Source organism: Asterias rubens, chromosome 19 (genome assembly GCF_902459465.1).
Source record: "Asterias rubens chromosome 19, eAstRub1.3, whole genome shotgun sequence".
In the NCBI taxonomy this organism is placed as follows: Eukaryota; Metazoa; Echinodermata; class Asteroidea; order Forcipulatida; family Asteriidae; genus Asterias; species Asterias rubens.
Window position 1 is genome coordinate 8,069,013 of NC_047080.1, and position 22,478 is coordinate 8,091,490.

At 40.5% G+C, this 22,478-nt stretch overlaps 1 protein-coding gene across 2 annotated transcripts in view; it reads right to left on the reverse strand.

Moving 5' to 3' along the window:
* Positions 1 to 22,478, reverse strand: part of LOC117303034 (laminin subunit beta-1-like) — a 49,681-nt gene that overhangs the window by 20,475 nt on the left and 6,728 nt on the right. Inside the window, exons 3-19 of one of the 2 annotated variants that reach the window (XM_033787070.1) lie at positions 18,853 to 19,053; positions 17,699 to 17,822; positions 16,716 to 16,883; positions 15,368 to 15,406; positions 13,411 to 13,566; positions 11,970 to 12,082; positions 11,269 to 11,487; positions 9,753 to 9,902; positions 8,024 to 8,156; positions 6,841 to 6,950; positions 6,533 to 6,719; positions 5,375 to 5,524; positions 3,866 to 3,997; positions 3,010 to 3,133; positions 2,039 to 2,178; positions 1,177 to 1,402; positions 222 to 471 (exon numbers count right to left, since the gene is read on the reverse strand). In XM_033787070.1, the coding sequence (XP_033642961.1) occupies positions 222 to 471; positions 1,177 to 1,402; positions 2,039 to 2,178; positions 3,010 to 3,133; positions 3,866 to 3,997; positions 5,375 to 5,524; positions 6,533 to 6,719; positions 6,841 to 6,950; positions 8,024 to 8,156; positions 9,753 to 9,902; positions 11,269 to 11,487; positions 11,970 to 12,082; positions 13,411 to 13,566; positions 15,368 to 15,406; positions 16,716 to 16,883; positions 17,699 to 17,822; positions 18,853 to 19,053 (2,622 nt within the window). Of the gene's footprint in view, positions 1 to 221; positions 472 to 1,176; positions 1,403 to 2,038; positions 2,179 to 3,009; positions 3,134 to 3,865; positions 3,998 to 5,374; positions 5,525 to 6,532; positions 6,720 to 6,840; positions 6,951 to 8,023; positions 8,157 to 9,752; positions 9,903 to 11,268; positions 11,488 to 11,969; positions 12,083 to 13,410; positions 13,567 to 15,367; positions 15,407 to 16,715; positions 16,884 to 17,698; positions 17,823 to 18,852; positions 19,054 to 22,478 lie in introns of those variants that run through there. The other variant, XM_033787069.1, reaches the window with a different exon arrangement.

Sequence of the window (22,478 nt, forward strand, 5' to 3'; positions counted from 1 at the left end):
ATCCACCTCTAAAGCAAATTGAAACTATGGCGCAACAAAAGTGACAGAGCGCCTATTAATTTGTGCAGGGCGAATCACGTGTACCCCCCGGAAGTGATAAAAATACTATTTATAGCGCCCTCGCGCGGTCAAAAATAAGGCGCATTGATACTGAACATACTCTGAGTTGATACTCCAATATATACGTGTAAGTGTCAAAGTTGCCAAGATAAAGTACTCACGTTGTATTCTGTCTCGTTGCCATCTGCATACGGTACAAACGGCAAGGATGCGACCAATAACTCATCTACATACATTCCCTCAATGAAGACATCCCCCTCTGGATTTACAGAGGGGTCCTGGTCTGACGTCTGGCTTAGGGTGAAAGACAGGTTCTGTCCATAGGCGGTGCGGAAGTCGCCGTGGTAGATGTCGGGAGAAACAAAGAAGAAATCGGTGGAGTTGCTCGGAGTGCTGAGCTCCAGGATAAGTCTAGTAAAGGAAAGAAAATAAACAACGACATGAATGTTCAGATAAAACATGGCTGACTGATGCTAAATACAGAAAATCAATACCTTACCGTACATATAGGGTAAAATGATATCACATGAGATCATGTATTGAAAATGGCAAAACTACAACCCCAGCCGAATTGGGCCAACTGGCAATAAACATACCCTCTCCTGCCCAACTCCCCCCCCCCCTTCACCCAGATATATAATAATTTGGGAGGCTAATCATCCTTACTGGTAGCTAAGAGCTGAATTGCGAAGGACGCGGCTACATCATGTTCGAGAGGCAGGCATGCAAGGGCGCCTTTGGCAGCCAGCCACATCAACCCATTATGAGCACAGCACAGCCAGAGATCAAAAGTGTTTGATTTTTACCGAGGGAGGATAACCAGATGGTCTGGAAAATCCTCGTGGCACAGTAGACAACCAACGCACAACTCAACTCACATAGTTGCCCTGGCCGGGTCTCGAACCAGGGTAGCCAACCATGCATGAGCAGGACACAGATTGTACATGTGACATCCTAGTTTGGTGTATTCTGGTAAACAAAGGTTTGCTAGACTTGGCTTCTTTTTGTGCTTCATCAGCTACATGAAATGGGGCCAGGATTTCAGATGGGAATATTAAGTTACAAAGTGATCAGGTACGATGCAATTCAAGAATATTTTATGTCATTCTTCTTTACCTTGGATTCGACAAGTCAAAAATTGGGACTTCATTTATGTCCACGCTGTAATCGGTTCCGTTGACACCGGTCCACCGTGGAGCTATCGCATCAAAGTCCAGCAGGGACCAGCTGCTGACGACCTGACCCCTGAACCAAGACAACGCACTGGTACACTGCGTACTGTGTGACGAACAGTAGCACTGGGTGCATCCGCGCTCACTCCAGGGCCCAAAGCCGTAGAAACCTGGAAGAAACAAGAGTGATGACTATAGCCCCTTAACCAGGATAACAGACTGGTGTTGTGTGAATGGCCCCTGAATCAGGATAACCCAAACTGGTTTATTCTGAAGCAGTGTTCCTGTGGCCGATGAACTGAACAAGCTGATAAAAAGTCAAATTGATGATTGAAGAAAACCTTACACAGCCTGCAACCGAGTGGAATGCGACGCTCACGCAAACGTGCAATTATTCAATCTACACACCCAACTTGTAAGTTCTTCAGAGAACTTTGTCATTTTCTTATCATCATGTAATGGTTTACAAGTGCTGTGGCCCAATGGTGCAATATGCTGTCGATCAAGAACACTAGGGTGAACCCATTCTCGATAAGTGCACTGGGTTCTTTTCTGTGCATTACACAACACACGAGACCAACGGCTTTATGTCCCATCCAAAGGATGAAGCAATAATGGATAAGTGTCTTGCTTAAAGATAAAAGTGTCACGACAGGGACTCTAACCTACACACACAGCTGATCAAAAACACCAGAGCATGAGTCCAGTGCTCTTATCCACTCCCCCTCGACACATCATGTGATAATGACCAAGTGATAAGCTAAAATTGATCTTTCTTCCAAACGCACTTTCCATCACTTCCCTACCTTCGGCACAGACGTCACATTTATCCCCCACAGTCCCTTCAAGACACAAGCAGTTTCCATTAGAGTCACAGCCAGACTGTGTACTTCCCACTTTATTGCAGTCACAGTAGGTACAACCATCCGTTGTCATCTGGTAAAACCTGGGAGAAATAATAAACTGACAATGTTAATGGGTCTGGGGTCGATTTCACAAAGAGTTAGGACTAGTCCTACATGTAACTTAGGACTAGTCCTAGGAGATATACAAAACGTGTGGCTAGTCCTAAGTTAGGACGAGTAACTCCTAACTCGAGATAAGACTAGTCTTAACTCTTTGTGAAATCCACCCATGGTATAAGGTTAAAAATCCTTTAAAATCTTAATTTGTAAAACAAAAAACTGGCAGAATACACAAAATTTGTGACCCGCTCTGCAAAAATGGCCCTAATAATGTCACACAAAATCAATTTGTAGTTATATACATTAATGGAAAGGTCTTTCCGTCAGCTTTAATTTGGTACATGTTAGAAATCTGTTGCATTTTGCAATCCAGAGTTATGCCATATTTTGCATGCAAAATTATGCTCTTTTGGTTAAAGTAGGGTGTTTTGTTTTAGAACAAGGGCAGACCTACATGGTTTAGACTTTCATAGCCTTTGCAGGCTACTTAAAAACAATTTTGCTTATTTTTATGACTGCTACAAGTAAGTAGGAATGTAGAGCCCCTCCCAGAATTTAAAACTTTTAGAATGTGACACCCCTCTGTATAAAATGGTGTTGGCCAAAGACACCAGAGTGCCACATGTTGAGTGTGTCTGTTCACTTTCAAAAATTTTGGCAAAGTGATAAGACTATACTCAATCCTGCTCCATTCTTTTGTCTTTGCCCAATATAGAATCTAACGCTACTGATGAGAAGAGTGTAACAGGAAGAATGTCATGACTGCACTGTGTGACGATTGTTTGCAAACTGAATGCTAGAGACTTTCTTACCCTGCGGCGCACTCAGTGCAGTCTTGTCCACCTATACCAGGCTTGCAGCTACATTGCCCAGAGTCAGCGCATGCATTGTCCAATGAGTAATTGGATGAACAGGTGCAGGGGACACACCCAGTACCTGATAGAAAAGGAAAACAAAGTTTTACGTTTTCTCTTGTTTCAACAGCACATTTATTTCACACAAATGTTTTCCTTAAACCAATATTCCCATTAAATTTCTCCTTGTGTGACTATATATCCAGCATCGAGCCCAACACCATTTCTGGAACTTTTAGGTTCTTGCTATTCGGTTCTTGAAATCAGCACAAACCATGACACTCTCTCATGGGTATTTTATTCCAGTGGTAGTTTAAATTATAGCAGACATCATCTCCAGGACCTCCGACCACCCACACTCTCTCTCCCGTATCTTGTTCCCAGTTGTGTCTAATCTCGCTGTGCCATTTTCGTTCGTTCCCAGACTGCATTGCTCGATCGTAACCCCCTGGAAGTGTGACTTGAAAGTATCCAAATAAATGAATTTTTAAAATAAGTTCTGTGGTTGCATGCCTCCATTCTGCCGTTTAATCGCGCACAGGCTGGATGCGCTGCGTGGAAAGTTGTAGAAAACTTGGCGGTCAGTGTTGCTTGACAACAAAAGTGAATCCAAACATCTTTACATAGGCATGAGTTTCGGCATAAAGAACTTTGTGAAAACTCACAGCGTTTTAAATTTTGTGCGTATATGATAGCCTATCAAAGACAAGGATCAGAGCAACACTTCCAAGGGTTAGGGACGTACGCAGAGTTAGCGGGCGATACGGCGCGCTGCACATAGTAGCGAGGCACCCTCCCCACCCCTTATTCTTACCTGTGTACAGACCATAATGCTCTGGCATGCAAGCATCACACTTAATTCCTATCACATTCTGGTGGCATTCACACATCCCGCTGAGGTCATCACAGGCCTGCCGTTGAGCACCGTTGATGTCGCAACCACAAGCTTCAAAATGAAACAAAATAACACAGGGTTAAACTTTGCTGTCTGAAACACAGCAGTCGAAATAGACCTCATGCACTTAACGCGACAAGACCCAAACAGCGCCCTTACTGAGGAGAATGAAGACCTATCATTGGCCGAGAGCTGTGCGCGGACAGGCATGTCTGTTTCAATTGTTTAATCTCTGCGATGGTGGCCAATGCAGTTACAAAGGATTAAACTCTGCTGTCTGAAACAGAGCAAAGCCAAGTCCAAATTGACAAATTTGCCCCTGAAGATAATAAGAGTGGGCTGATTTCAAAAACAACTGTAACAATATAACTTGGGTTCTTATACATCAGGCATATCCTAGTAGCTAGATCAAGGTGCTTTACAAAAGTTACTTGATTCATTCATCAAGCATCGTTCGTCTAATCCACAAACTTACTCAACTCCCTTGGGAGCATAAACCAGTACTGGCATTAACAACCTCAAGGCCCTGATCAGCACCAAAATAATACCGCAAGAAGTAATTTTGAGGTATGAGTCGGTGCACCCGAACAAAACAGTGTCCTCCTATAGTGTCCGCCACATCTATAAAAAAAAAAACTAATTTACTCAGCCCTTGCAGGTTCCAACTTGGGTTAATTGAGTAATTTATTGTTAAGTGTCTTGATCACAATAATAATAATAATAATAATAATAATAATAATAATAATAATAATAATTTGGGGGCTAATCATCCTTACTCGCAGCTAAGAGCTGCTACAACTTGTTCGAGAAGCAGGCATGCAAGGGCGCCTTTGGCTGCCAGCCAAATCAACCCATTATGACCACGGAGCACAGCCAAAGATCAAAAGTGTTGGATTTTTCCCCGAGGGAGGAAAACCGGATGGTCTGGAAAACCCTCGTGGCACAGCAGAGAACCAACACACAACTCAACTCACATATGGCCCTGGCCGGGAATCGAACTGGGGTCACCTTGGTGAGAGGCGAGAGCTCTATGCACAAGCCAACCATGCCACCCAAGTGTCATGACTGGGAATATGAACCAGCACTCCAATGACTATGCCATCAGAAGTTGAGTCTGATGCACTACACCAGTCGGTCACAAAACCAAACAATTAGGTGTTAGGCCCATGTCACACGAGGCAATTTACAGGCAACCAGTTCCAGGCAATCTCCAAGAAGAAGGAACATTCTCCTATGATTATTGACATATCTTTCTTGGGGATTGTAAGACACCATTTGCAAAATTACTTATTTTTTTACTTTTGTGATCCCATAGCATGCACTGCAGTTGGTTGCCTCCAAGTTGCCTGTAAAAGTTGCCTCGTGCGACAGGGCCCTTACAATGCAAAAAAAAACTCTGAGCCATCACAGCTCACATGACAAACTTACCCGTGCAGCCTGCCTGCATGCTGTAACCGTAGTAATAGGCTTGACAGTAGTCACATGACTGTGATGTCACACCATCCAAACACTGACATTGGCCGCTGTAGGAATCACACTGTGTACCTAGAAGATGACCTCCATTGTTACAGGAACATTCTACAAAAAGGAAAAACATGTTGCAATTATTGCAGGTGAATTGCTTTCAATTGACGACAAAACTCCAGTTTAAAACACCTGTTGATGTTTTAAAATGGTTCACTTTTATTTCTAAAATGTTCCCCTTTTTGTTTGCTTGTTTTTATGTTTTATGTTTATATACCTAAAGAGATAGCTCTTTTGAAGAGTGATTTGGTTAACTTTTGGGCAATCTGGCAATACCTAGGCTTCTGTTTGTTCTCTGTATTTGTGTTATGTCTCTCTTGTTTTTGTAATGTTTTTTTAATACATTTCAAGTATTTGTTGCTGTGTGTTTTTGATGTTTTGGAAGCCTGAACAAATAAATAAATAAATAAATAAATAAGTAATTAAATAAATCTTGGGAATTTTTTTTAGTGAGTTGACCAACTATTTGAAACCATATAACTGCACTGGTTTTGTATGGTTGCTCAAATGTACAAAGAAGTAACTGATGCATGCTGTTAAGATGGATTCACCACATTATTTCATATGTCAGGCTGGCATGGTTTATTTTATCCTTTCAAGCCACAGTGAATCAGATTGAAGGGTCAGTTAATAGGAGGGTTGACTGAGTATTGTTTAGATGCAAGAACCACATCATATCATTTTGCAGGCTGGCATAGTTTATTATTTAAAACTACAGTGAATTATATTGAAAAGTCACACAGTAATGTCAAATCTTATCCTTCTTCAAATGTTCTCCGTTTTCGAAAATTAACCTTCTCTGTGGTTAAACTAGCCCCTTCCCTCCAATCCCCCATGTCTCCGTTTCAGTGTTCATCCCTTGATTTGTCTGACTGCATTCTGCTCCTCTTTTTTCACTTCTTTCCACCAGACTGCTTCTGAGTTCTGCTACACCCGTATACTTTTTTTTAGTTTGTGTGTTTTGTCTTTTCAATAGCTTTTGAGAAAAACTCTGATTTATCATGGTCTAAACCTGATGCCATTAAAAATTTTGTGCTAGTTTGAACAGCGATGAAATCTTACCGATAGCTCCGTTGTAGACTTCTGCCATGAGGGAGAACTCATACATGACACAGTCTCCAGACTCCCTGACGATGCGGTCCAGGGAAACGGCTGCCATCCAACAGGATGTCATGACCTCACGGGTCAGGTTGGAGGTCATCGCTGAGGCGTATACATTCAGGTCATTGAGCACGGGCAGTAGGACCAACTAGATGAGAAGTAATGGAGATAAGGGATTGGAAGAATGTGGACTGGATTGCTTCTTGTTTTTCTTTTAGGAGGCGTGTTGGCTTGATGGAAACATAAAGAAAAAATCATGCTGCACTTACCGAGTCCAGAAGGATTGATGAAAACAGCCCAAGGGATGAGAAACCAGTAATGACTGAAACGTTATAAACGCCAGCTGCGTTCAAACAGGCTGCACCAAACTGCTGGACACCTAGCAATGGAAACACATCACAAAGTTTTTAAACACAAACAGAACACAAAAATGAAGACCATTTCAGTCGGTGAAAAGTACACTGTAAAAGTTTTCCACTTTAAGCCTGGTTCATACTTCACGACAAAGCGAATGTGACACGCGATACAGAAAACAAACATTCAGATTTACGCTGCTTTACAATTGTGATGCAAGAACATTCGGAATGCGCGTGAAGTATGAACAGTGAAAAAGTAGGCTGAAACTGGTTTTTAGTCGAACTTGTTTGTAAATTGGAATGTATTAGACCAGAAATAAATGTGTCCGCCATGTAGTGTGCATTGTGAGTTTGCAATCCTCCAAAAATGAACACTCCAAGCTGTGCGTATTCTATTTACAGACAATGCACGCGAGTCATTTGCTTTTAAGCATTGTGAATTTCGCAGTATTTACACGCAGCGGATTTCCAGCTTTAGTTCTTTTGTATGACTCATGACACGCACAAAAAGCTCTCGACCCTTCCAACCTCTTTTGAGGACAAATCTTTCAAAGAACATCAAAGATAGCAAATCTAAATAAGGGAATCAATGTGTGGTGAAGAGGTTTTCAACTAGACGTTTAATCCCAACGAGGCCTGGTTCAAGATAATTTTACCGAGACAAAGTCGAGGTAAATTATAAAGAACCAGGCCTCGGCGGGTTTAAACCACTAGTTGAAAACCGATTCAACACACTTTGATTCCCATTCATAAATACCTTCTCGGTCAAAAACATCATCACTTTTTGGTCAAAAAGTAAAATAAATGCAAAAATTATAATTGTTACAAGATTTCTTTCAACACAACACCCCTCCAGCTATGAAATGGTAAAGCCCTCCGCCGCCCTCGGGTAAACAACTCCTTATAAGGGAATGCTGTGCGCGTTGCGCGTATCGCGTGATGTGGCACAACTGTTTCAGCTGTTGCTCTCGACCAATAGCAATGAAGAAACTGTCTTAAACAAAGGTTTATACACACCCACGTGACACGCTCTCCACCAATAGGAATAGCAAAAGTGTCTGAGGTATTTATGAATGTTTCTTAATATCTTGCTAACCTCCAACTCCAGCGGTTTGTACATCAGACACAAGTGAAATAGTGGTTCCTGGCAATGACTGTCCACTGCATTCATAAGGCACTGGTGACTGCTGTGTCAGCTCTATACGCACGCTCTGGAAAATACCGGCGCTCTGTTGAAAGTAAAGAAAGGTATTGAAGAAAGAAGAGATGAATTGGAATGAACAGGGATGAGATTTGCCAAATGTGAAAGTTCCTGAAATTGGCTTACAGGCATGGGTACCCCATTGTTCTAGACCCGGAGCCTCCCGGAAATTACAATTCAGGAGGTTTACAGATTAGCTTCCCCATGTCAACCCCGCGGTGCTCACTCGGGTGAGCCCCTGACAAGAGCTAATCAAACGATCACACTCGCCCTCTCGTGGTGACGTCATGCACCTCGGGCCAGCCCCAAGTGACCCGCTACACAAGCAAGGCACAGGGGGCTGACCCGGGTGAGCCCCTGGAATAACGTCAAAGCTATACGAACACACTGGGGGCAGATCAGGGTCGACACGGAGAAGCTAATCGAAGCTAATCTGTAAACACCAAAAACACCACACTGCAGGTTTGGACACAATTTAGACTTTTTCTTTTTCCCTTTGGAGACAGCGTTAATTCTTTCACGAATATTGGAAGGCTCATACAAGGAGATTTTTTGAGAAAAACCTGAATTCAGGAAAATGCTGAGAAATCACACACCTTAATGAAGAAGCTCAAATTAGATAATTGCCTACATGTGTTTAGAGTTGACTGCAAGCGTTAAGTCTTGAGGTTACTGAGATGGCCACGTGCTAAAGTTAAGGCTTTGCATGATCAAGTATTGGCATCGATAAGTTTTGTGTCATACAAAAATGCAGGGTTGTAGCTAGACCAAATTTAGTGGTAGGCAATAAATCAAATTTTGTTGGAAGTCTACCGAGGGCAAGGAGATCAACAAAATTATTCATGTTTAATTAAGGGGCCATTATTGCTGAGGTGGGGACAGGTTCCCAAACTGTTTGTGTTACGGGGCCATGCAATAAGTTGAATGGCCTTTGGATTGTGTTCTTTCTCACTCCTTATCATTAGCTGTGTCTCAGACCAGTGCAAAGTGGACAATATTTGAAATCTGTGCTGGGGGCATAATGTATTTTGCTCAGAGTGCTGGCCAAAAATTGAGAGTCCTGGGCAGGCCCGCCCAGCACCGCCCACCGGGCTACAATACTACATAAATGGTAATCTCACTTAATAATAATAATAATAATAATAATAATATCAAAGTCTTATATAGCGCACGTACATGTATCTACCAAACAAGGTACTCAAGGCGCTGAGATACAAACTTTGAGAAAGATAGGTAATTGCAGTGATGAATTCTGAGACCCAATTATTTAGCACCTTATAAGGGTTTACAAGGTGCTACAGCGCATTAAGCAGCCACAGCCAGGAACACCGGGGCAAACCCCTTCTATTTTCGATAAGTGCACTGGGTTCTTTTACATGCCTTACACAACACATGGGACCAACGGCTTTACGTCCCATCCGAAGGACAAAGCAATGGTTAAGTATCTTGCTTTAACAACACAAGTGTCACGGCTGGGGATTCGAACCCACACTCTGCTGATTATAAACACCGGAGTTTGAATTCGGTGCTCTTAACCGCTTGGCCACGACACTTCCACAACACTTCCGCAGTGTCTGCACTTACGCAAACCTAATACTTCTTATTAAAAGTGAGAAGAACAAACCTCATATCTTAGAACCAGTTCATAGTTCGCGGTGCTTGGAACCACGACATCAGCAAATGTGACGATAGTGTTTGGTGAGATGGTAAGAAAACCTCGGCCTGTGTGCCTTGCAGTGTCTGCACTAGATGGCCTCTCTTCAATACTAACAACCTGAAGAAAGACAAAGTCACAAGGAAAACATCAAATCAGAAACAGGAAAACATCAAATCCGATGAGGTTTGTGGCAGCACCATGTGAAAATCTCTTTTCCTGGTTCTGCCTTCCCGCACCATCGAGCCAAGCCCAACTACCAGTTAAAGACACTGGACACTATTGGTAATTGTCAAAGACCAGTCTTCTCACTTGCTGTATCTCAACATATGCACAAAATAACAAACCTGTGAAAATTTGAGTTCAATAGGTCGTCGAAGTTGCGAGATAATAATGAAAGAAAAAACACCCTTGTCACACAAAGTTGTGTGCTTTCAGATGCTTGATTTCGAGACCTCAAATTCTAAACTTGAGGTCTCAAAATCAAATTTGTGGAAAGATACTTCTTTCTCAAAAACTACGTTACTTCAGAGGGAGCCATTTCTCACAATGTTTTATACTACCAACCTCTCCCCATTACTCGTTACCGAGAAAGGTTTTATGCTAAAAATATTTTGAGTAATTACCAATAGTGTCCAGTGTCTTTAAGAACACACCACAGGGCTCAAGTTGGGAGAAAAAATCCCGAGACTGCAGAACTTATAGCTCAACATTTTTAAAGGACCAGAAGATTGTGTACAAGACAAGAATCATAATGAGAAGAAAACAAACTTCCAGAGTCCTGACACAGTTTAGCGTGCATTTAATAGACGATGTGACCTGTGACATCACATGTTTACAAAAGAGCCACAGAGCCTGGACTTCCTGCAGGCACATTTTATACACAGCATTATGGAGACTGCACTGTCTAAAGCCCGGTTCATAATTCCTGCGAATGCTAATGCGAAGCGAAATTTGACGTCACAAATTCACAACGAACAATTCGCAGCAGTTGAACTCTGCTCTACTCCCTTGCGAATAATCGCTGCGAAGAGAGGGTGTGACGTCAAATTCACAACATATTCGCTTCGCATTCGCATTCGCAGAAGGTACGTATGAACCGGGCTTAATTCCTATCAACTTTTGATAAGATGAAAGGGGGCACATCTCAAAACTTGTCCAGCTTTTACTTTCATAAATCTTGGGTTTATGTGGAAGTTATGACACAAAATGTCCATAGGACCAGTGCAGTATATTGCCTGCCAGAATACCTAAAGAATGCACAAGGTCACACTTATTGTAAACAAAGTTCACATGATATATTGCTTCATTGTGTTTCACATAATTATTGTTCTAGAAGTTCTTTATGCATCTTTGCTCAATCTTTATAATTACTTGTATTACATTTTACAATTCGGGAAAAAAAAGGCAAAGTTGAGTTGAACAAAAAATGTAAAACACAAACATGAACATTTTGTTTATTTATTTACACTGATCCGAGACTCACTTTATCAGCAGACGCCAATTCAGCCTCGAGGGTCAACTGGTCGAGTTTTGGAACGTAGAATCCGGGTGTGGTTTCATTGCAGGCGCGCCCGACAATATTCGGTCGGCAGGTACAGGTCCCTGTGGTGGCATCACATTGGCCACTCAAGGAGGCTCCGTCGCTGCAACTGCAGAGAGAGCAGCCGTCTGGGTTGTTGGCGTCAAGGCTATAACTTCCAGTCTGGGAAAAAAAGCATCGAGGAATAGTAAAATATTAATTTGATACAATTAACTTTGTTGCCCGTTATGAAACAGTCTTTTAAGGGTTTTGATACCTTTTGTAGATAAAGTTTTTGGTCATGAAGTGTGTCCCTACTCACTGTGAACGAAGATGTTTGTAATATCATTTTCCTGTAGAAGTTTCAGCTTCAGAAAAAAAAAGTGAAAATATTCACGGAGCAATGTTTTCCGGAGAGTCACCTAAATATTTTGTACATGCTAAAATAATTTTCATTTTCTCAAAAGCTACAGCACCTCAGCAAGTAATATTTTGAGGGAAGCTTTCTACCATAATTATCTTCAAACCGTGTAATTTTAATGTAAATCTGTGGAACTTGTGTTTTGTGTCCTACAAAAAGTACCCAAACCCGACAAGAAGCAGTTGTCACATTTGAGCGGGAACTTCTGCCTGTCAATACTGTACCATAACTTCAAATGTCTTACCATGCACGTGTCACACCGGTTCCCCTCTACATTGGTCTTGCAGATACACTGCCCGGTCCCCTTGTTGCAGAAGTTTGTTGACCCCAAAGATCCAATGGGATCGCAGTCACATGCTAAATGAAAACGAAAGAAGAGACCATGTTACCTATTTCATATATTATATGGGATTTGAGGAATTACATGGTGAGGTATCAATCTGGTTTGCGGTAACACCATGTGTGTGTCTTCTTGCCAGGTAGAGTTTGCTCTTTTGTTGCTATATATTCTAGAGTAGATAGAGTAGATTTTCGGATTTTCGGGATTTTCGGGAGACTTCTCAGTTCTAAAAAGAACTGTCCTGCTATTTTTAAAACTACTACCTTGGCGGAAGATAAAGAAAATCCACTACTACTTTAGCTTGAGGATCATTATTAACTTCACTAGTACCACGGAGTGAGTTCTTAATTGGTCTCAATGTTTCGACTAGCTGGCTCTAGTCATCATCAGGAGAATGAAGAAATGTAGGTTTATATCACACTGATGTTGCTATCGATTGACCAATCAGAATTGGGGGGGGGTTCAAGTTTGCTTGAAGATAAAATAATAGTTCTGATGATTACACATCCTGTACTTTGTCTTTAAAAGGACTGGACACTTTTGGTAATTGACCAGTATTCTCACTTGGTGAATCGCAACAGATGCATAACAAACCTGTGAAAATTTTGGCTCAATTTGTCATCGAATTTGATGAAAGAAAAAACACCCTTGTTGCATTACTTTGTGTGCTTTCAGATGCATAACATAATGAAGTAGTTTATTTCTTTTGAGTGAGAAATTACCTTTCTCAAAAACTAAATTACTTCGGTAAGAGCCGTTTCTGACAATGTTTTTTACTATCAACAGCTCTCTATTGCTTGTTACCAAGTACATTTTTATGCAAACAATTATTTTGAGTAAATAGTGTCCAGTGCATTTAAAGGAACGTTACAGAACTGGTAAGAAACAAAAATCGTGAAGATCACAGATTTACATAAAACTTACACGGTCTATTGATGATGATAGTAGAAAACATCCCTTGAAATATTTCTGTTTGAAATGTCATATTTGATGAGAAATAAATAATCTAACTTCGCATTTGGAGTTTATCGCTCAGTGAGCGATTTATTCATTTTTATTTTGGCATCGATGCAATGCAAAATTTGTAATCGGTTTTACACTATTTTCTCGTGACCCAGATAGCAGATCGATCTCAAACGTCTACAGGTTTGTCAGTTCATGTATATGGTGGATTACATAAAGTGTGTACACTGCCAGCAACGGTTTTGTTAGCAAAACCAATTCCGTAATGTTCCTATAATGCAAGTCCCTTTACCAAGTATAACGTAAAAGGTGAGAACAGCCTCTGGAGACCAGCTTATCATTTGTGTAAATGAGTTCAGAGTTTTTCACGTTATCAACTTACGTTGGCATCCAGCCGGATTCAAAATGTCCAGGTTGTAGAAAGTATCCTTACACTCATCACACAGTAAGTTCTGTACGTTAACTTTACACGCACAACTCCCATCAGTCTCATTACAAACACTGCCCGCTACTGTGCCGTTACCATTACACATACACGCTGTGGAAGACAAAACAAACGTAGTGAGAATATTAGTATTGATTTTTAAATTCTTTAGTTTTGGGTTGAACAAAGAGAAATTGACTAGAGTGGGATTTGAACCGGAAAACTACGGATTAACATAATAAGTTGATAATAATAATTATAGTTCGGAGGCTAATCATCCTTACTCGCAGCTAAGAGCTGAATTGCGATGGACGCGGCTACAACGTGTTTGAGAAGCAGGCATGCAAGGGCGCCTATGGCTGCCTGCCACATCAACCCATTATGACCGCGGAGCACAGCCAGAGATCGAAAGTGTTTGATTTTTCCCGAGGAGGGAATTCGGAAGGTCTGGAAAACCCTCGTAAGCACAGCAGAGAACCAACACACAACTCAACTCACATATGGCCCTGGCTGGGTATCGAACCGGGGTCACCTTGGTGGAGGCGAGTGCTTTACGCACAAGCCAACCATGCCCCCTAACATACAGGTGCTCTGCTAACTGAGCTATATATCCAGCCCTATGTTGGTGTTCTCCCCATATTGTCAAAATCTTTGTTCCGGTTGACAGTTAGAAGCACTGGCACTTTCGTTCGGACATGACTATATAGTGTAATACAGAGTTTTGTTTATTCTCTGGTCATAATCTAGTTAACGGAATTCTAAGCGTGCGAGTGAAGAGGAGTGTTCTAGGTGACGGCAGAGAGTGATTTCATTCAGCAATTTTGCATAGCAAAACAATAGCGTGAACTTGTTTTGTGCACACTGAATGGCAATATTGAGTAGTAAATGATGTTTTTTGAGTAGCAACTAATACATTTTGTGTAGCAGTGTGCTCTACTATACATGAGAAATCGTTCACTGGACGACAACTGAAAAATTGAAGTGTGCTTGAAACAACGTTCCTAGGTCTGATTTGATTTTTAGTACTTGGTGACTGTGACAACACAATGGTTACAGAGAGGTGCTGGACCTTGGTCGAAGGTATGTGAGAACAAAGTCTCTTGCACTATAAAGGGTATTAGGGTAAGTCAAAGGAGTAGTCAAAGCCAAAAGTGAAAGTTTGGGAGATGTTTTATAGGAATTTGGTGGTGGGGGAAAACTCAGGCTGAGAGTTGTGCGCAATTATTTTGTTCGGCCTCAGCAATGGCAGCCAATACAAGGGGTTTATTAACACAGTCTAAAGAACATCCATAGACTAAAATAAGTCCCTTCACCAAATAGACATGCAAATGAAATGAATGAAGCCCAATAAACCATTGGAAACAATTTAAGACAGTAAAAGCAAAACAATTTGCAGGCTGAGAAAATTCAATAATGTTTTGGGTCATAGGAGAGGGCCAAGCAATTAAGAGCATCGGACTCAAGCTCTGGTGTTTCTGATCAGCAGAGTGTGGGTTCGAGTCCTGGTCCTGGCACTTTTGTTGTTGACCAAGGTACATTTACCATAAATTCCTTCATCATTTTGATTGGAAATGAAACCATAAATTCTATGTTCTAGGATTGGAAGTGCATGTAAAAGAACCCAGCTGTCGATTTCACCAAACTCTTCCTATAACTTAGGATTAATCTTAGGGCTTAGGACGGGTTCAGTTTCGTATCCAAATACGTAGGACGCATTGAACCCATCCTACGTTAGGACGGGTTACTCGTCCTAACTCGAGTTAGGATTAATCTTAGCGTTTCGTGAAATCGGCTGCAGAACACTTATCAAGGAAAAATAGGGGTTAACTCGTTGAGGAAGGGGGGGGGGGTCGTGAGAAGGGTAAGAAAACTCTAACCCCTGAATGAAAAAGGAATAATTATGTTAGTTACTCACGCCAGCAATATTGACTACATGGATAAGGAGCCATGAGATCTGTTAGGAGCAAGATATACTGTTAATAACTCAGTTGTGATCCAAAAAATTGTGCAAGACTCGTAAGTATCAAACACAAGAAAAAACACCTGCAGCACAGACTATATTTTGCTATAAAACCAACTGTCAATTCTTTTTATATGAAATTCTCAAACGACCAAGTACCCGTACCATTTAAATGTAGGGTGCAATCGATTAGCTGGGTGTACCCCGGTCTGCCCCCGGTACGTTCAAATAGTTTTTAAGTCATTGCAGGGGCTCACCCGGGTCAGCCCCCAGTGCCCTGCTTGAGGAATGGGTCACTTGGGGTTGGCTCGAGGTGCATGGCGTCACCACGAGAGGGCGAGTGATCGTTCGATTAGCTCTTGTCAGGGGCTCACCCGAATGAGCACCGCGGGGTCAACACAGGGAATCCAATCAAACGCACCCATAGTTTAAATTTTTATTTACTTTAATACAGATAACTTGTAAAAAAAAAATCACATTGAAACAAAGTTAAAACCTTTTAGCCTTTGAGAAAGACTCTGCTAGGGTCGAAACGTCAGGCCATTAACTTCTTGTTTGCAAAGTTAAAAACTTGGGACAAGGATGCTTATTTTTCAGAAAACCCATTTGCCAATTCTTCCTGGACTTTTTGCTCTACCATTTTATAGGTTTAATGATAACATGAACATCAGTTGGGTAAAATAAATTCTTAACTGTTTACATGCCGACTGTAAATAATCAAGTGTTATCCTCTGGTCTTTGTTGATTTGTTCAATCTGCATGCATGAGGACCCAAAATTTATTATTTGGTTTTACCCCAACCTCGTCCCCATGGTTTACTTTATTTTCAACCATGTTTACAATAGTAAAACCCTGGGATGGAAACTCCTTACTTGGACCCTGATTGGACAACGGCTTTACAATTAGAATATGTTCCATATTCATTGGTACAGCCGTTGCCGGCAACCAACAATGTACAAACAAGCTATTAAATCTGGTACAGTACTACGAGATTATGACGAAGATGTGAATTTCAAAAAGTAAATTATTTGAATTTGCATATGTATCCAAACATTTTGGATATGCAAATGATCCAATACCAGGGTGAGAGAGCGGTCAACCTTGTAACCGCTCGACACACCCTAGGGACGAGGTTGGTTTTACCCTTACTCAGTGCTTTCCCGGTGTTTTAGGGTAAAATAATAGTCTTTATCCCTGTTGCAAATTTAACATAATTAGACCCAAGAATTGTTATAGTTTTGGAGATCTGCAAAAATTCAAACTTTGTATAAATGTCTCTTTCAATCAATTTTAGTGAACTTACCAACACAAGTGTCATTATTTGCTGGGTCGGTGAACGGATTGCGGAAGAAGTTGTCATTACAATGCTCGCATTTATCTCCAGCAGTGTTCTCAGTACAATCCTGGCACACGCCGTACTCCTTAACGGCATCGTAGACACAGCTGGCTGCCCGACCGTTGCATCCACAATCTGTCCAGAAGCAATCAACAAATTTGACTTGCATTTGTAAAATAAATGCAGAGTCAGTCTAATCATGGATGAATAGAGCAGTTAAGCGAATCTTTAAGCGAATCACACAATGAAAAACTATATTATTACTATTAAATGTTTTCAATGCCCACAGTATGTATTCTTAATAGTTGGTTCCATGTCTCATTGCTTTTAGTTTACATGCCTGAGTTTGTTCACGCTGTATTAATGCCATTCTGTGATGCAATCAGGCTAAATGAGTCAATTGTCGTAAATATCAGTAAGCTAAAACAGGCCAAAATGTGTAAAATTTTCACAAATATTTGTTTGGTAAATTTAAATGCCCAAATATATTATACTTTATATTGACAACTTCCTTCCTGATAAATAACATCAAAAAGGGTTAAAATTAGCATTGAAAGAACAGGTGCAAATGTTTTTTCAATAAAAAAACTCAACCTTTTACTCAGTGATATTCTCTAGCGTCTGTTGGTCAACTTTCACAAGTTTTGAACCAGGGTCAACAAAGACCTCATTTGCTTGATCGCATCATTTTTTTTACAAAGGTATATTGAAATGATGCCATTTCTACCCTTTGGTAAACCCCTGGGGTTATAGATTCCAAGGAGCTTTTGGAAACAGTATCCAAAGCACTAGAGAAGTAGCACCAATGAGCAGGATTTCTTTATTTGTGGAAAACAATTATTGTTTGATTTTCTTCACCAGGCCGACATAAAAGTTCTGGAATCAGCAAAAAGTCTGAACAATCGCATGCTGGGTTTATTTAATCAAACAGAAGTCCAACTGTAGCTCACCTTGGCACACATTGTCTGCACTTAGCCCGACCGCTGCTTGCCATGGTATGTTGTTGAACAGCGGCTTGCAGCGATCGCAGTGTAAACCTGCTGTGTTGTGTTGGCATACGCAGTCAGAGCCATCCTGGGAAATAAGAGCAATCACAAACAGGTTCTCATTAAAGGCCTGGACACTATTGGTAATTGTCAAAGACCTGTCTTCTCACTTGGTGTGTCTCAACATATGCATAAAAAAACAAATCAGCTCAATCGGTCGTCGAGGTTGCGAGATAATAATGAAACAAACAAAAAACCCTTGTCACACGAAGTTGTGCGCTTTCAGATGCTTGATTTCGAGACCTCAAATTCTAAATCTGAGGTCTCGAAATCAAATTTGTGGAAAATTACTTCTTTCTCGAAAACTACATTACTTCAGAGGTAGCCGTTTCTCACAATGTTTTATACTATCAACCTCTCCCCATTACTCGTAATCAAGAAAGGTTTTATGATAATAATTATTTTGAGTAATTACCAATAGTGTCCACTGCCTTTAACACATATGAGTAAACATATTGGCATTTGAAGGCAAAGTATACCTTTCGTTTTTATTCAATAAACCTAACATGTGAAATTTTATTTTAAAGGTGGTTCGTTTTTGGCATATCGTCAAAAATCCGGAGTGAATATGTCCACGCAAGAAGAATAATCCCTAATAGGAACACAGTTACACAATTCAAAATTTGACGCATAAAAACTGTTATCTTATTTTATAACCAGTATTACATGTATGTAAGGCTGGGTCACCCCATACTAGTTCTCAAAATGGCAAAACACATCTTAACAAAAACCGTAAAACGGGTTTGGTCTGGCCCTAGTTACTTAAATTCTTTCTGTCTGTAAACGGAATAAATGTGCTACAACTGGACCCGGTTGTTGCGCAAACGGACCCTCTGTCTGTGTGCACACACACTAGTTTGATTCAAGTCTGCAATTCTATTTTCGTAGTTCGTCCTTCTTGTTTTAAGTATGTTGCCACTCCTTGTTATTGCAGAATGGGATGGTCGCCAGAAAACTTTGAGCGTGCTCAAAGTTCTGAAGCACCTTCCCGATCAAACCTGGACGAGCCCGTCCATGAAGTTAACATAGTGAGTTCGATGTGATGGGGCTTTTCTTACCTCTCCTTTGCATTCCTCTGCATGACCAAAGCACAGACACTGACCACTGACCAGCCAGTCAGCAATGGCAAAGTAGTCTCTTAGCTGAACAGCACTGCCCGGTAGACCCAGGGTGATGCGTATGTTGGTAACCGTGAAGTAATCCATGACATCCTTTAGGGAGAACTCCTCGCCCAGGAGTTGAGCCGGGTTGTATTGAGTCTTACAGGGCAAAGAAAATAAAAATAAAAATAAAAACAACCAAATACAAATTTTCGTAATTAGCAGGGTTCTGCTCACAGCGGTCGGTCCCGAACAGCGAAAACCCGCCTGACACTCAGGATTCCCCAACCACCACTGGAAGAATTTCCTCAATTACACTTCCAATTTCCTTTCAAATTGTTCAACAAAATGTAAATTTGAGTATACCAGTAAAAATGGTATCCAAAGCCATTGAGCACTTCTGATTTGAGTCTATTTATATGATCTAACATGTAACTGATCCATCCTTGGGATTACTGGTAAAGTGTTCAAATTACTGGGCCCAATTTCATAGAGCTGCTAAGCACAAAAATTTGCTTAGCATGAAATTTCTTTCTTGATACAAAACAGGATTACCAACCAAATTTCCATTTGTTGCATATTGCTTGTTACTGGTATTCAGCTGTTGTTTGCTTATTCCTGAAAAATCATGTGAAAATTTGGTTGGTAACCCTGTTTTCATCAAGGAAGCAATTTCATGCTTAGCAAATATTTGTGCCTATCAGCTCTATGAAATTGGGCCCTGAAGTGCCCATACTGAAAATGGCCTTGCCTCTTCTCTTCATAGATGAAGTTCCTGCCTAGCTTGGGGGAAGATGAATCCAGGTTCACAAAGTGGTATTTAACTTCCTCTACAGTAATTTGTCTACCATCCATTTAGGGATATGTTTAATTATGTATTTTTTAAGATCATTACTGAAAAAAACAACATTTTTCAGATTGATCTGTTCTCATTTTTTTTTTACTGATTTCACATAAACAAATCACAGATTAAGTGATGTTTCTGTTCCCAAAATGACTACATTCATAATGAGTCAAATTGACATGTTTATTTAGAAATCTGACTACTGAATATTAAAGGCAGTGGACACTATTGGTAATTGTCAAAGACTAGCCTTCACAGTTGGTGTATCTCAACATATGCAAAAAAATAACAAACCTGTGAAAATTTGAGCTCAATCAGTCATCAAAGTTGCGAGATAATAATGAAAGAAAAATTACCCTTGTCACACGAAGTTGTGTGCGCTTAGATGGTTGATTTCGAGACCTCAAGTTCTAAATCTGAGGTCTCGAAATCAAATTCGTGGGAAATTACTTCTTTCGCGGAAACTATGGCACTTCAGAGGGAGCCGTTTCTCACAATGTTATACCATCAACCTCTCCCCATTACTCGTCACCAAGAAAGGTTTTATGGCAATAATTATTTTGAGTAATTATCAATAGTGTACACTGCCTTTAACCTTTCCCTGAACTGTCATTTCAATCAGAACTTAGAAAAAACAACATGTCTCTAAGTACAGCAGCTTTGACTGGCCCATGATAACAGCCGCCATTGTTTGGAGAAAATTGAAGGCAAATCAACTGGAAATGGCTGTTGTTTGAGTATGAATGGGGCAGTTACGACAGTATTCATTGCAAATGAATGAACGTAGCAATGGACAATACAATTATGAGTTTGACCTTGTATACCATTGTGTACTCTTATAGTGTGGAACTCAATAAGTCATTACAACACCATAAATTAAAAGGAAAACTGAATTTGTACTTTTTCATATATTATACATCCTCCATAAAATTATTGATATATGGTTTTTAAGGTTGATGCAGTGCGTTACGTCAAGGACAAAGTATAGAATTTGTAATTATCTGATTATTATTATTATTATTTTTTTTTTTTTTTTTTTAATCTGAAAGCTCACTGATCATAAAGTTCATAACAATGTCAATCTAACAGGATTTAATGCATTGCATGAGCAGGTATCAATGTATCCCGGTTGTGTTCAACACAACAGGCATGAATTTGGTCAACGGGAAAAAAAGTAGGGATATTTTATCAAGTACAAGGTATGTAGGTTACACATGGTGTACATGTAGGCTTAATTAGACATTTCAGGCGATTGATTCACAAGGTTTTAAAGATTTTTCCAAGACCAAACCAAATTGGAAACCAGATTTTATTAAAGGCAGTGGACACTATTGATAATTACTCAAAATAATTAAAACCTTTCTTGGTGAGTAATTGGGAGAGGTTGCTGGTATAAAACATTGTGAGAAACGGCTCCCTCTGGAGTGCCATCGTTTTCGAGAAAGAAGTCATTTTCCACGAATTTGATTTCGAGACCTCAGATTTAGAACTTGAGGTCTCGAAATCAACCATCTAAACGCACACAACTTCGTGTGACTAGGGTGTTTTCTTCTTTCATTATTATCTCACAACTTTGATGACCGATTGAGCTCAAATTTTCACAGGTTAGTTATTTTATGCAAATGTTGAGATACACCAACTGTGAAGGCTTGTCTTTGACAATTACCAAATAGTGTCCACTGCCTTTAAGTAGGAAGAATATCATGGCTTGTGTATATATCTACTCACTGCTGTATAGATTTGTTCTTAAAAAACTTGTCTTTTTGCTAGTGTTATCCACTAGTCGATGCTTAAAAAACAATCATTTTTAACAAAGAAATTGTCATCATTATAAATAACAAAATTCCATATTATTTCTAGAGGAGGTTGACATCATTTGCAGCACAACTTTAATTAGCATTAAAAGGGTTCATGTTGGACGGCAAAGGTTAACCAAAATTAGCATTAGAAATAGCCAACGCCTTAAAAACACAGTAGTTAAAAACAAAGAAATTGTTCTCATTATAAATTAACAAAAGCAAGTGTGTGCAGCCAACGCCTTATAAAAACAGTAATTTTAAACAAAGAAATTGTTCTCATTATAAATTAATAAAAGCAAGTGATACACGTGCAGGTCCAGGAGATACTAGAGAAACTGTTATGGTAATAATTCATTTTGAAAGTATTTAGTGAGGTAATTGCAACAGCTGCACCTGAGTGACTCACACAATAGTAGATGGTACGCATACGTAACATGTGCCATGTGTGTTTGCGCGAATTCTGATTTCAAGAGAATGATGGGTGTGGTGGAAAGAGCTTCATGGCTTTTCCCTTATGAGTTATTTTAACGCCCTCAGGCCTATAAAGGGCGTAGGTTGAAATTAGTTTGGTGATGCATTATTTTCCTAATTATAGAGTCTTTATGAAAGTGGAAATTACAAGTGTCTAACCTCGTGTTAAAATGGTGTAAAATGTAATTTTATTTTATACTCTTGCCTTGCCTGACATTGCCTTGCCTTCCTGTGCCTTGCCTTGCCGTGCCTTGCCGTGCCTTGCCGTGCCTTGCCGTGCATTGCCTTGCCTTGCCTGACATTGCCCTGCCTTGCCTGACATTGCCTTGCCTTGCCTTGCTGTGCCTTGTTTGCCTTGCCTGACATTGCCTTGCCTTGCCTGACATTGCCTTGCCTTGCCTGACATTGCCTTGCCTTGCTGTGCCTTGCCTTGCTGTGCCTTGCCTTGCCTAGCCTTGCCTGACCTTGCC